General features: G+C 46.9%; 1 protein-coding gene across 1 annotated transcript; it reads left to right on the top strand.

Moving 5' to 3' along the window:
* The first annotated feature begins 988 nt into the window (after nucleotides 1-988).
* On the top strand, nucleotides 989-14,024 carry LOC138362769 (homeobox protein 2-like). The gene is made up of 3 exons (XM_069321323.1): nucleotides 989-1,015; nucleotides 4,811-5,080; nucleotides 9,864-14,024. Exons 1-3 carry the CDS (start codon nucleotides 989-991, stop codon nucleotides 14,022-14,024), a joined length of 4,458 nt encoding a protein of 1,485 aa, XP_069177424.1.
* Nucleotides 14,025-14,254: the final 230 nt, after the last annotated feature.

Genomic DNA, 14,254 nt, shown 5'->3' with positions numbered 1-14,254 from the left:
CTAGCACATGACACAGTTCCCTAGCACATGACACAGTTCCCTAGCACATGACACAGTTCCCTAGCACATGACACAGTGTCCTAGCACATGACACAGTTCCCTAGCACATGACACAGTTCCCTAGCACATGACACAGTTCCCTAGCACATGACACAGTTCCCTAGCACATGACACAGTTCCCTAGCACATGACACAGTTCCCTAGCACATGACACAGTTCCCTAGCACATGACACAGTTCCCTAGCACATGACACAGTTCCCTAGCACATGCCACAGTTCCCTAGCACATGACACAGTTCCCTAGCACATGACACAGTTCCCTAGCACATGACACAGTGTCCTGTGTCATGTGTGGATGCACAGCACCAGGATGTGTCAACACAGTTAACACAGCACCAGGATGTGTCTAGAGAGTTAACACACCACCAGGATGTGTCAACACAGTTAACACACCACCAGGATGTGTCAACACAGTTAACACACCACCAGGATGTGTCAACAGAGCTTGACACATCACCAGGATGTGTCAACAGAGCTTGACACATCACCAGGATGTGTCAACAGAGCTTCACACATCACCAGGATGTGTCAACACAGCTAAACAACACATACACTAGTCTTCCTGAACACCCATCAACATAGCGCTGGGAACCTGGCCCCCAAAGTCTGGAACATTCGCGACTATTCCTTGCACTGTGTCTGCCTGCTCTCTCTCTCGTCACCAGCTCTCACTCTCCCTCTCACCCCCTTCCCTCTCCTCTCTCACTCCCTCTCCCACCAGCTCCCACTCTCTCTCTCTCTCTCACCCCCTCCCCTCTCCTCTCTCACTCCCTCTCCCACCAGCTCCCACTCTCTCTCTCTCTCTCCCACCAGCTCCCACTCTCTCTCTCTCTCCCGGGTACAATTCCTTCTGTTCCCTTCCACGTATAATTGATTTTGGATTTAATTTGTGAGTCTCGGACTGTGGCGGAGAGTTTTATTAAAGTGGATGCCGGCTCGGAAGTGGTCGCTGGAGGTAATTGAAAGTCGGCCGGGCGCTTTGTTAAGTCTCCGCCAGATCCTTGCCAGTTCCCACTCATAAAAGTCTTGTTTAAGGCTCGATTCCAGATATGAGAAATTCCATTATGTGTCTGCTCGCTCGCTCGCGCGCGCTCGCTCTTCCTCCCTGTGTCTTCTTTATTCTTTCTCTCTTTTTTTCTCTCTCTCTTTCGCTCACTCTAGTCTTGAGTCGTCTTGTTGTTGCCCTTGTTCTCTTCTCTTGTTGTGAGTCGCGTTCTCTTCTCTTGTTGTGAGTCGCGTTCTCTTCTCTTGTTGTGAGTGGCGTTCTCTTCTCTTGTTGTGAGTCGCGTTCTCTTCTCTTGTTGTGAGTCGCGTTCTCTTCTGTCGTTGTGAGTCGCGTTCTCTTCTCTTGTTGTGAGTCGCGTTCTCTTCTGTCGTTGTGAGTCGCGTTCTCTTCTGTCGTTGTGAGTCGCGTTCTCTTCTGTCGTTGCTCTTTCCACTCTTTCCTCCTCTCAACCCCCCTTTCCTGTGGCTTTGACCCTCATGTCCCTGTCCCCCCCCTCTGCAACGGGCTTTTTCCTGGGATGTGTGGGTGTGTGTTAGAGATAAATATATGTAATAGACACGAGGAAAAATAAATTGGTTAGAAAGGCGGGGTCCAAGAGCTAATAGCGCGATTCTCCAGATACAAATAGTAAATACACTGGCAGGACAAAGTTAGGGGGGCGGGGGTGGGAGTCTTGGGGCATGAGAGGGGGGCGGCGGGGGCATGAGAGGGGGGCGGCGGGGGCATGAGAGGGGGGCGGCGGGGGCATGAGAGGGGGGCGGCGGGGGCATGAGAGGGGGGCGGCGGGGGCATGAGGGGGGGCGGCGGGGGCATGAGAGGGGGGCGGCGGGGGCATGAGGGGGGGCGGCGGGGGCATGAGGGGGGGCGGCGGGGGCATGAGAGGGGGGCGGCGGGGGCATGAGAGGGGGGGGCGGCGGGGGCATGAGGGGGGGGGCGGCGGGGGCATGAGGGGGGGGGGGCGGCGGGGGCATGAGAGGGGGGCGGCGGGGGCATGAGAGGGGGGCGGCGGGGGCATGAGAGGGGGGCGGCGGGGGCATGAGAGGGGGGCGGCGGGGGCATGAGAGGGGGGGGGGCGGCGGGGGCATGAGAGGGGGGGCGGCGGCGGGGGCATGAGAGGGGGGGCGGCGGGGGCATGAGAGGGGGGGCGGCGGGGGCATGAGAGGGGGGGCGGCGGGGGCATGAGAGGGGGGGCGGCGGGGGCATGAGGGGGGGGCGGCGGGGGCATGAGGGGGGGGCGGCGGGGGCATGAGAGGGGGGCGGCGGGGGCATGAGAGGGGGGCGGCGGGGGCATGAGAGGGGGGGCGGCGGGGGCATGAAGGGGGGCGGCGGGGGCATGAAGGGGGGCGGGTGTAACCGGGGCCAGTCTTTAACCTCACCTACTGGTTAAATGCTATTATTAAGTCAATCCTACAGACCAGAGTTGTGTTGTGTAACCTTCAGTTCAACTCCTGGAGATCTAAACGTTTGGTCATTTAGATATCACGGTTCGAGGATAGTATATCTATAGATGCTACACTGTAAACTCTGAGTTAGCCGCCACCACCTGCCAGGTCTACCCACTGGGTAATCCCCCCAGTTGACGGTGAAGCAGGATGCCGTCACTCTCGCATAAACCATGAAAATGGATCCCCGGTTATCAGTAAAGGAAGGATAATACTTACGTTAAGTGTGGAATTAAATCAAAGAACAAAGGGATTATCTGAAGTGTTAAATAACTGCTTGCAGAGGGTGGTAGTCCCAAGCTAGTCCCAAGTATGGGGCTTGAGCCCATCAACAGCTCGCAGAGGGTGGTAGTCCCAAGCTAGTCCCAAGTATGGGGCTTGGGCCCATCAACAGCTTGCAGAGGGTGGTAGTCCCAAGCTAGTCCCAAGTATGGGGCTTGGGCCCATCAACAGCTTGCAGAGGGTGGTAGTCCCAAGCTAGTCCCAAGTATGGGGCTTGAGCCCATCAACAGAAACTATAATAACAGTTGGGGGGAAATTCTACTAAACACCATAAATTCTAAACAAAATTTATTAAACACAGATTATCAATGAAAATAAAAAATAACGCGCGCTATCTGAACACTTCCTGCAGTGAATATATTCCTAACTGAGACAATGGGTAATTGACTACAACAAATAATGTGGATTCTACAACTGCAATAACTCAGACCTTAAGATACCACAGCCAGGCCTGGATGTTGTGCCTCGGCTCCAGGGAAGCAGTCCGCCTCCAGCTGCTGACCAGTCCACACTGACTTAGTTCTCCACTGACCTCTGTGACGCTGACCTTAGCTCAGTTGCCAAATTAATCTTTGAGGAAGATTACTAACTAGAATCCTGTAGTCGTTACTGATGGTGACTTATTATTCCAAAACAGTTGGGAATTACCTAGATACTTGAGGCAGGCTAATTACAATATTCAATGGCACTGGCATTTCACTAATTTACCTCAATTAAGAAGCAAGCTGGTAGGTACATATGTTCCCAGTAACGAGTGACCATATTCTTACTAAAGTCACATGCTTCTTTGATAACATACCAGGCTTATTCTTTATTCTCAATTGACCTTACTTTTAACATAAGTAGTTAACCATGACTGATTATTCCTACTAATTCTTTAATACATGAGTGATCATCCTAGTTTGATGACGCCACACTCAACTACCAACTCCATTTTTTTTCAACGGGCGAATCTTCCCTTCTAGTGAACAACAACATTACATGTTAGATCTATGGTCTTCTATATTAATAGTTCTGCTGTTACACGGGGGCAGTCGTGGGGCATGAGAGGGGGGGGGGGGCGGGGGCATGAGAAGGGGGGGGGGGGGGCAGGAGTCGTGGGCATGATGGCAGGAGAGGGTCTGAGAGAATCACTTTTGGCTTTGTTGACCGTGTGTCTTATTGCCTGGTGGGGGAGGCGCGCCCCCCACGGCTTGTGGGGGAGGCGCGCCCCTCCCACCGCTTGTGGGGAAGGCGCGCCCCCCCCCCCACCGCTTGTGGGGGGGGGGACGCTGGGAAGAGGGAGAGGTGTAGATGGAGAGAGGGAGAGAGAGATATGATGGGAGGAGAGAGGGAGAAGAGAGGTTGGGAGGAAAGATGGCGATGAGATTGAAGCAAAGTGGGAAAGGATTGGTGGATAACAGCAGAGAGATGAGAGGGTAGAGTGAGACATAGAGGCCGGGGGAGGCAGAGAGGGACCCAACAACACAAGAATATAACAAACTGCGGAAGACCTATTGACCCATCCGAGACGGGTCCTAATTTTATCCACCCAGACTCGTCCACAATCCAAATCCACTCATCCACATCCACGTCTAACCTTCTCTTGAAACAACTCAGGGATGCCACGGATGTATCTTACCCGGTAATTGGTTCATAAATTAACAACTTCCTTGTTTCCTAACCAGTATTTACCCAGGTCTTTGTTGAATGTACACCTCCCCAATTTATACCCATCATTTAGTGTTCTATTCTGTGTATATTTTTAACATTTCTTTAATATCTCCTTTGTGTTCCTCTTTTGGGTCTTCGTATACTTGTCACGTCTCCCCTTACTCTTCGTTATTGTAGGAACAGGCTTCCTTCCCCTCGGTCATTCACCTGGGGTCTGGGAGACTCGAACCCCGGACCCCAGTCTTGTGAGGCAGAGGCTCTATCCACTCAGCCATGAGTAGTCTCAATAAGGAAAGATTTCAGAAGAAGCAGCCTGTTGCCAAACTGGAAATTTCTATTTTGTCCTCATTACTATTGAGGCTTAAAGGTGTTAGTACTCCACGCCCGCGTCATCCACGCCCGCGTCATCCACGCCCGCGTCATCCACGCCCGCGTCATCCACGCCCGCGTCATCCACGCCCGCGTCATCCACGCCCGCGTCATCCACGCCCGCGGTCATCCACGCCCGCGGTCATCCACGCCCGCGGTCATCCACGCCCGCGGTCATCCACGCCCGCGGTCATCCACGCCCGCGGTCATCCACGCCCGCATCATCCATGCCCGCGTCAATTTTCGTCACTTTCTCTTCATAAAGAAGGTTTTAATTGCGGGAACACTATGTGATCCATGTGTGAGGGCGTGCAAGTGAGGTGCCGCCCACTCTGTACTACACACACTCACAACCATCATGTCAATGGCGCCTCACAACCACACTATAAACCTCAATTATTATTATACGTCTTGTTGATAAAACTGTTAAACCCCCGCTATACTATTTGCCTTTTTCGGTACAATATATGCCTTGATATCTTGACTTTAGATATCAAATATTCTAGAGACCCCCCAGATCTTTTTTGCCATTAACATTTCACCATTTTAACATTGTCCAGCTGATGTTTGTTAACTATTACTATGACCCAAGTCCTCAACTCTACATTTGTTCACCATTAAACCACAGCTGTTAACTCGGAGAGGTTCTATATATAATGTTGTTGTGATTTTCACCTGAATATGCTTCCCGCCTTCTCTTTGTATCGTCTGCACGTTAATGGTATTGAGTAGTGTATGAAAGTTGTTCATCTGTATGGTAAACAAGAGAGGTGGTGGGAGACACTCCCCTACCTCGCTCTATTCAACCTGCCTCTGCCCCTCTCTATCCCACTTGCCTCTGCCCCTCCCTATCCCATCTGCCTCTACCCCCTCAGTGTTCACCCCCTCCACCTCAGTGTTCACCCCCCCCCCTCCAGCATCACAAGATGCTTCCTGCCTCCCAACAAGTATCACTCTCGGTTCCGTGACATTCAATTTCATATCGTTAGCATATTTTCTTGTTAAGTTCTCTCCACTGCAGTCATTGTCCTCGTAAAGTCTGGTATATATTGGCGGGCCTCTGGGCCCCTCTCTGCGGGCCCCTGGGGCCCTCTCTGCTCTCTTGGCCCCCCCACTGTAAATGGCAGTCATTTATACTCGATTTCAGTTCGACAGTTTTTGACTTAACAGCTTCCAATTCATTTTCTGACAGTTTTCAGTTCGATAGCTTTCATCTCGACAGTTTTCAATGCAAAACATTTATATATATATTTCTTGTGGTTTATAGTTTTAGAAATCTTTAGGTTCAGCTGTTATCAGTATAATCATAGACAGGTTGATGAATGTCAGTTTAATCTTTGTCAGTTTAGTAATTGTCAGCTTAATCTTTGTCACTAAAAAAGACCGCATTTGTATTGATTCTTATTTTTCTTTAATTTGTGTAATTAAACGTTTCGTCAACAATTATTGTACCTTAAATTTGGATATAATTATGAACTAAGGCGAGCTGGAACTAAGATAACCTGGAATTAAGGCGACTTAGAACTGAAAAAACTGGAAATAATAAAACCTGGAATTAAACAAACCTTAAGGTTAGGAAACCTGAAACTTGACAAACCTGCAACAACCCGGAAATTTCCAACTTAGGAAAAACTGGAACTAAGAACACTTTGGTCAAAGATTATTTCGAACTAAGAACAGTACGCACATCAACCGAAACTTTTCAATACAACTTAGTGACTTAATAATGTTCTTAATCGTCAACTTTGCAAGTTTCGAAGCTTCAGTGGTGTCAAACAAGTGTGCTTCCAGTTACAGGGGCAACATGACCACACTATTATGTATTTTAGGATAAAAAAACGACAAATTTGGTATATATAAACACACATATGGACGAGTATATTGGAAAACAAGATAGGGTTAGCAGGCTGCAAATTTAAGGTGTTAGTACCTATTGCTTTTCAAAATGGTGCCTTCTCCTCCTCCTTCCTCCTCTTCTTTCTCTTCTTCCTCCTCCTCTTCTTTCTCTTCTTCCTCCTCGTCTTCTTTCTCTTCTTCCTCCTCTCCTTCTTTCTCTTCTTCCTCCTCGTCTTCTTTCTCTTCTTCCTCCTCGTCTTCCTCCTCTTTTTCCTCCTCTTCTTCTTCCTCCTCCTTCCTCCTCCTGTTACTCCTCCTCCTCACCTTTTTGTATGATTCATTATTGCTCAAACATGTATATTTCGAGATAAGGGCTGTGTCCTGCAGTGTCCTGCTGTGTCCTGCAGTGTCCTGCTGTGTCCTGCAGTGTCCTGCTGTGTCCTGCAGTGTCCTGCTGTGTCCTGCAGTGTCCTGCTGTGTCCTGCTGTGTCCTGCAGTGTATTGCTGTGTCCTGCTGTGTCCTGCTGTGCCCTGCTGTGTATTGCTGTGTCCTGCTGTGTCCTGCAGTGTATTGCTGTGTCCTGCTGTGTCCTGCAGTGTCCTGTGTCCTGCAGTGTATTGCTGTGTCCTGCAGTGTCCTGCAGTGTCCTGCTGTGTCCTGCAGTGTCCTGCAGTGTCCTGCTGTGTCCTGCAGTGTCCTGCTGTGTCCTGCAGTGTCCTGTTGTGTCCTGCAGTGTATTGCTGTGTCCTGCTGTGTCCTGCAGTGTCCTGCTGTGTATTGCTGTGTCCTGCTGTGTCCTGCAGTGTATTGCTGTGTCCTGCAGTGTCCTGCTGTGTATTGCTGTGTCCTGCTGTGTCCTGCAGTGTATTGCTGTGTCCTGCAGTGTATTGCTGTGTCCTGCTGTGTCCTGCTGTGTACTGCTGTGTCCTGCTGTGTCCTGCTGTGTCCTGTGTCCTGGTGTGTCCTGCTGTGTACTGCTGTGTACTGCTGTGTCCTGCTGTGTATTGCTGTGTCCTGCTGTGTCCTGCAGTGTATTGCTGTGTCCTGCTGTGTACTGCAGTGTCCTGCTGTGTATTGCTGTGTCCTGCTGTGTCCTGCAGTGTATTGCTGTGTCCTGCAGTGTCCTGCTGTGTATTGCTGTGTCCTGCTGTGTCCTGCAGTGTATTGCTGTGTCCTGCAGTGTATTGCTGTGTCCTGCTGTGTCCTGCTGTGTACTGCTGTGTCCTGCTGTGTCCTGCTGTGTCCTGTGTCCTGGTGTGTCCTGCTGTGTACTGCTGTGTCCTGCTGTGTATTGCTGTGTCCTGCTGTGTCCTGCAGTGTATTGCTGTGTCCTGCTGTGTACTGCTGTATACTGCTGTGTCCTGTGTCCTGGTGTGTCCTGCTGTGTCCAGCTGTGTACAGCTGTGTCCAGCTGTGTACTGCTGTGTACTGCTGTGTACTGCTGTGTACTGGTGTGTCCTGCTGTGTCCTGCTGTGTCTTGGTGTGTCCTGCTGTGTCCTGCTGTGTACTGCTGTATACTGCTGTGTCCTGCTGTGTACTGCTGTATACTGCTGTGTCCTGTGTCCTGGTGTGTCCTGCTGTGTCCTGTGTACTGCTGTGTCCTGCTGTGTATTGCTGTGTCCTGCTGTGTATTGCTGTGTCCTGCTGTGTACTGCTGTATACTGTTGTGTCAGGTGTCCTGGTGTGTCCTGCTGTGTCCAGCTGTGTACTGCTGTGTCCAGCTGTGTACTGCTGTGTACTGCTGTGTACTGGTGTGTCCTGCTGTGTCCTGGTGTGTCCTGCTGTGTCCTGGTGTGTCCTGCTGTGTCCAGCTGTGTACTGCTGTGTCCAGCTGTGTACTGCTATGTACTGCTGTGTACTGCTGTGTACTGCTGTGTCCTGGTGTGTCCTGGTGTGTCCTGCTGTGTCCTGGTGTGTCCTGGTGTGTCCTGCAGTGTCCAGCTGTGTACTGCTGTGTCCAGCTGTGTACTGCTGTGTACTGCTGTGTACTGCTGTGTACTGGTGTGTCCTGCTGTGTCCTGGTGTGTCCTGCTGTGTCCTGGTGTGTCCTGGTGTGTCCTGCAGTGTCCAGCTGTGTACTGCTGTGTCCAGCTGTGTACTGCTGTGTACTGCTGTGTCCTGGTGTGTCCTGGTGTGTCCTGCTGTGTCCTGCTGTGTCCTGGTGTGTCCTGGTGTGTCCTGCTGTGTCCTGCTGTGTCCTGCTGTGTCCTGGTGTGTCCTGCTGTGTCCTGCTGTGTCCTGGTGTGTCCTGGTGTGTCCTGCTGTGTCCTGGTGTGTCCTGCTGTGTCCTGCTGTGTCCTGGTGTGTCCTGGTGTGTCCTGCTGTGTCCTGCTGTGTCCTGCTGTGTCCTGGTGTGTACTGCTGTGTACTGCTGTGTCCTGGTGTGTCCTGGTGTGTCCTGCTGTGTCCTGCTGTGTCCTGGTGTGTCCTGCTGTGTCCTGCTGTGTCCTGGTGTGTCCTGGTGTGTCCTGGTGTGTCCTGCTGTGTCCTGGTGTGTCCTGCTGTGTCCTGCTGTGTCCTGCTGTGTCCTGGTGTGTCCTGGTGTGTACTGCTGTGTACTGCTGTGTCCTGGTGTGTCCTGCTGTGTCCTGCTGTGTCCTGGTGTGTCCTGCTGTGTCCTGCTGTGTCCTGGTGTGTCCTGCTGTGTCCTGCTGTGTCCTGCTGTGTCCTGCTGTGTCCTGCTGTGTCCTGCTGTGTCCTGGTGTGTCCTGCTGTGTCCTGCTGTGTCCTGGTGTGTCCTGGTGTGTCCTGCTGTGTCCAGCTGTGTCCAGCTGTGTCCTGGTGTGTCCTGGTGTGTCCTGCAGTGTCCAGCTGTGCACTCCCTGCTGAGCCGTGAGCACCCGTTGACTCCCCCTCACCATTCTCGTGTTCTTGACCATGTTTTATTGTCGTATTCTTGACCTCTTTCTTTCATTCACTTTACTATTCTTCCAGTTTCTTCCCTATTCTCTCTTTCATTCTATTCTCTTCCATCCTCTGCTATCCTCCCCCTAAGCGCCTTTCGTTTTCTTCCCTCTCTTTCTTACCCTCTCTCTCCCCGTCTTATCCCCCTCTCTCCTCTTCCACTCAAGATCAAGAAGAACAAGAACAACAAACTACAACAAGAACAACAAACTACAACAAGAACAACAAGAACTACAACAAGAACAACAAGAACTACAACAAGAACAACAAGAACTACAACAAGAACAACAAGAACTACAACAATAACAGCAAGAACAAGAACTGCAACAAGAACAAACTACAATAAGAACAGCTACAACAAGAACAGCTACAACAAGAACAGCTACAACAAGAACAAACTACAACAAGAACAGCTACAAGAAGAACAAACTACGACAAGAACAGCTACAACAAGAACAAACTACGACAAGAACAGCTACAACAAGAACAAACTACGACAAGAACAGCTACAACAAGAACAAACTACGACAAGAACAGCTACAACAAGAACAGCTACAACAAGAACAAACTACAACAAGAACAGCTACAACAAGAACAAACTACAACAAGAACAAACTACGACAAGAACAGCTACAACAAGAACAAACTACGACAAGAACAAACTACAACAAGAACAGCTACAACAAGAACAAACTACAACAAGAACAGCTACAACAAGAACAAACTACAACAAGAACAGCTACAACAAGAACAAACTACAACAAGAACAGCTACAACAAGAACAAACTACAACAAGAACAGCTACAACAAGAACAGCTACAACAAGAACAAACTACGACAAGAACAGCTACAACAAGAACAAACTACAACAAGAACAGCTACAACAAGAACAAACTACAACAAGAACAGCTACAACAAGAACAAACTACAACAAGAACAGCTACAACAAGAACAAACTACGACAAGAACAGCTACAACAAGAACAAACTACGACAAGAACAAACTACAACAAGAACAGCTACAACAAGAACAAACTACGACAAGAACAGCTACAACAAGAACAAACTACGACAAGAACAAACTACAACAAGAACAGCTACAACAAGAACAGCTACAACAAGAACAAACTACAACAAGAACAGCTACAACAAGAACAAACTACGACAAGAACAGCTACAACAAGAACAAACTACGACAAGAACAGCTACAACAAGAACAAACTACGACAAGAACAGCTACAACAAGAACAGCTACAACAAGAACAAACTACAACAAGAACAGCTACAACAAGAACAAACTACAACAAGAACAAACTACGACAAGAACAGCTACAACAAGAACAAACTACAACAAGAACAGCTACAACAAGAACAAACTACAACAAGAACAGCTACAACAAGAACAAACTACGACAAGAACAGCTACAACAAGAACAAACTACGACAAGAACAGCTACAACAAGAACAAACTACAACAAGAACAGCTACAACAAGAACAAACTACAACAAGAACAGCTACAACAAGAACAAACTACAACAAGAACAAACTACGACAAGAACAGCTACAACAAGAACAAACTACGACAAGAACAAACTACAACAAGAACAGCTACAACAAGAACAAACTACAACAAGAACAGCTACAACAAGAACAAACTACAACAAGAACAGCTACAACAAGAACAAACTACAACAAGAACAGCTACAACAAGAACAAAACTACGACAAGAACAGCTACAACAAGAACAAACTACAACAAGAACAGCTACAACAAGAACAAACTACAACAAGAACAGCTACAACAAGAACAAACTACAACAAGAACAGCTACAACAAGAACAAACTACAACAAGAACAGCTACAACAAGAACAAACTACGACAAGAACAGCTACAACAAGAACAAACTACGACAAGAACAAACTACAACAAGAACAGCTACAACAAGAACAAACTACGACAAGAACAGCTACAACAAGAACAAACTACGACAAGAACAAACTACAACAAGAACAGCTACAACAAGAACAGCTACAACAAGAACAAACTACAACAAGAACAGCTACAACAAGAACAAACTACGACAAGAACAGCTACAACAAGAACAAACTACGACAAGAACAGCTACAACAAGAACAAACTACGACAAGAACAGCTACAACAAGAACAAACTACAACAAGAACAGCTACAACAAGAACAGCTACAACAAGAACAGCTACAACAAGAACAGCTACAACAAGAACAAACTACGACAAGAACAGCTACAACAAGAACAAACTACAACAAGAACAGCTACAACAAGAACAAACTACAACAAGAACAGCTACAACAAGAACAAACTACAACAAGAACAGCTACAACAAGAACAACTACAACAAGAACAGCTACAACAAGAACAAACTACGACAAGAACAGCTACAACAAGAACAAACACGACAAGAACAGCTACAACAAGAACAAACTACGACAAGAACAAGCTACAACAAGAACAAACTACAACAGAACAGCTACAACAAGAACAAACTACAACAAGAACAGCTACAACAAGAACAAACTACGACAAGAACAGCTACAACAAGAACAAACTACAACAAGAACAGCTACAACAAGAACAAACTACGACAAGAACAGCTACAACAAGAACAAACTACAACAAGAACAGCTACAACAAGAACAGCTACAACAAGAACAGCTACAACAAGAACAAACTACGACAAGAACAGCTACAACAAGAACAAACTACAACAAGAACAGCTACAACAAGAACAAACTACAACAAGAACAGCTACAACAAGAACAAACTACGACAAGAACAGCTACAACAAGAACAAACTACAACAAGAACAGCTACAACAAGAACAAACTACAACAAGAACAGCTACAACAAGAACAAACTACGACAAGAACAGCTACAACAAGAACAAACTACAACAAGAACAAACTACAACAAGAACAGCTACAACAAGAACAAACTACAACAAGAACAGCTACAACAAGAACAAACTACGACAAGAACAGCTACAACAAGAACAAACTACGACAAGAACAGCTACAACAAGAACAAACTACAACAAGAACAAACTACAACAAGAACAGCTACAACAAGAACAGCTACAACAAGAACAAACTACAACAAGAACAAACTACGACAAGAACAGCTACAACAAGAACAAACTACAACAAGAACAAACTACAACAAGAACAGCTACAACAAGAACAAACTACAACAAGAACAAACTACGACAAGAACAGCTACAACAAGAACAAACTACGACAAGAACAGCTACAACAAGAACAAACTACAACAAGAACAAACTACGACAAGAACAAACTACAACAAGAACAGCTACAACAAGAACAGCTACAACAAGAACAGCTACAACAAGAACAGCTACAACAAGAACAAACTACGACAAGAACAAACTACAACAAGAACAGCTACAACAAGAACAAACTACAACAAGAACAGCTACAACAAGAACAAACTACGACAAGAACAAACTACAACAAGAACAGCTACAACAAGAACAGCTACAACAAGAACAAACTACAACAAGAACAGCTACAACAAAAACAGCTACAACAAGAACAGCTACAACAAGAACAAACTACGACAAGAACAAACTACAACAAGAACAGCTACAACAAGAACAGCTACAACAAGAACAAACTACGACAAGAACAAACTACAACAAGAACAGCTACAACAAGAACAGCTACAACAAGAACAAACTACAACAAGAACAGCTACAACAAGAACAAACTACAACAAGAACAGCTACAACAAGAACAAACTACAACAAGAACAGCTACAACAAGAACAGCTACAACAAGAACAGCTACAACAAGAACAAACTACAACAAGAACAGCTACAACAAGAACAAACTACAACAAGAACAGCTACAACAAGAACAAACTACGACAAGAACAGCTACAACAAGAACAAACTACAACAAGAACAAACTACAACAAGAACAGCTACAACAAGAACAAACTACAACAAGAACAGCTACAACAAGAACAAACTACGACAAGAACAGCTACAACAAGAACAAACTACAACAAGAACAGCTACAACAAGAACAAACTACAACAAGAACAGCTACAACAAGAACAGCTACAACAAGAACAAACTACAACAAGAACAGCTACAACAAGAACAAACTACGACAAGAACAGCTACAACAAGAACAAACTACGACAAGAACAGCTACAACAAGAACAAACTACAACAAGAACAGCTACAACAAGAACAAACTACGACAAGAACAGCTACAACAAGAACAAACTACAACAAGAACAGCTACAACAAGAACAAACTACAACAAGAACAGCTACAACAAGAACAAACTACGACAAGAACAGCTACAACAAGAACAAACTACGACAAGAACAGCTACAACAAGAACAAACTACAACAAGAACAGCTACAACAAGAACAAACTACGACAAGAACAGCTACAAACAATGATTAAAACAGTAAAGAATTTCCACATTGTCGGAAGTGGAGTTTGTGTGCCCAAGTTTGGAGGCCCTCCAAACTTGGGCAAATAAGTCAAAGGACGCCCCATTATCAGGCATTAAGCTTTGGTAATTTCAGATAAGAACTTGGAGAGCGGCTCAAGTTTTAAAAGCTTATCTGGGAAGTAAACGTTAATTTTGCAAGTCCTGGTTCGGGGACGGGAATAAAGATGGAAGGGG

The sequence above is a fragment of the Procambarus clarkii genome, chromosome 9, assembly GCF_040958095.1.
Source record: "Procambarus clarkii isolate CNS0578487 chromosome 9, FALCON_Pclarkii_2.0, whole genome shotgun sequence".
Lineage (NCBI taxonomy): Eukaryota > Metazoa > Arthropoda > Malacostraca > Decapoda > Cambaridae > Procambarus > Procambarus clarkii.
Note: the sequence above shows the minus strand (reverse complement) of the source record. Positions and strands in the feature narration are given on the sequence as shown.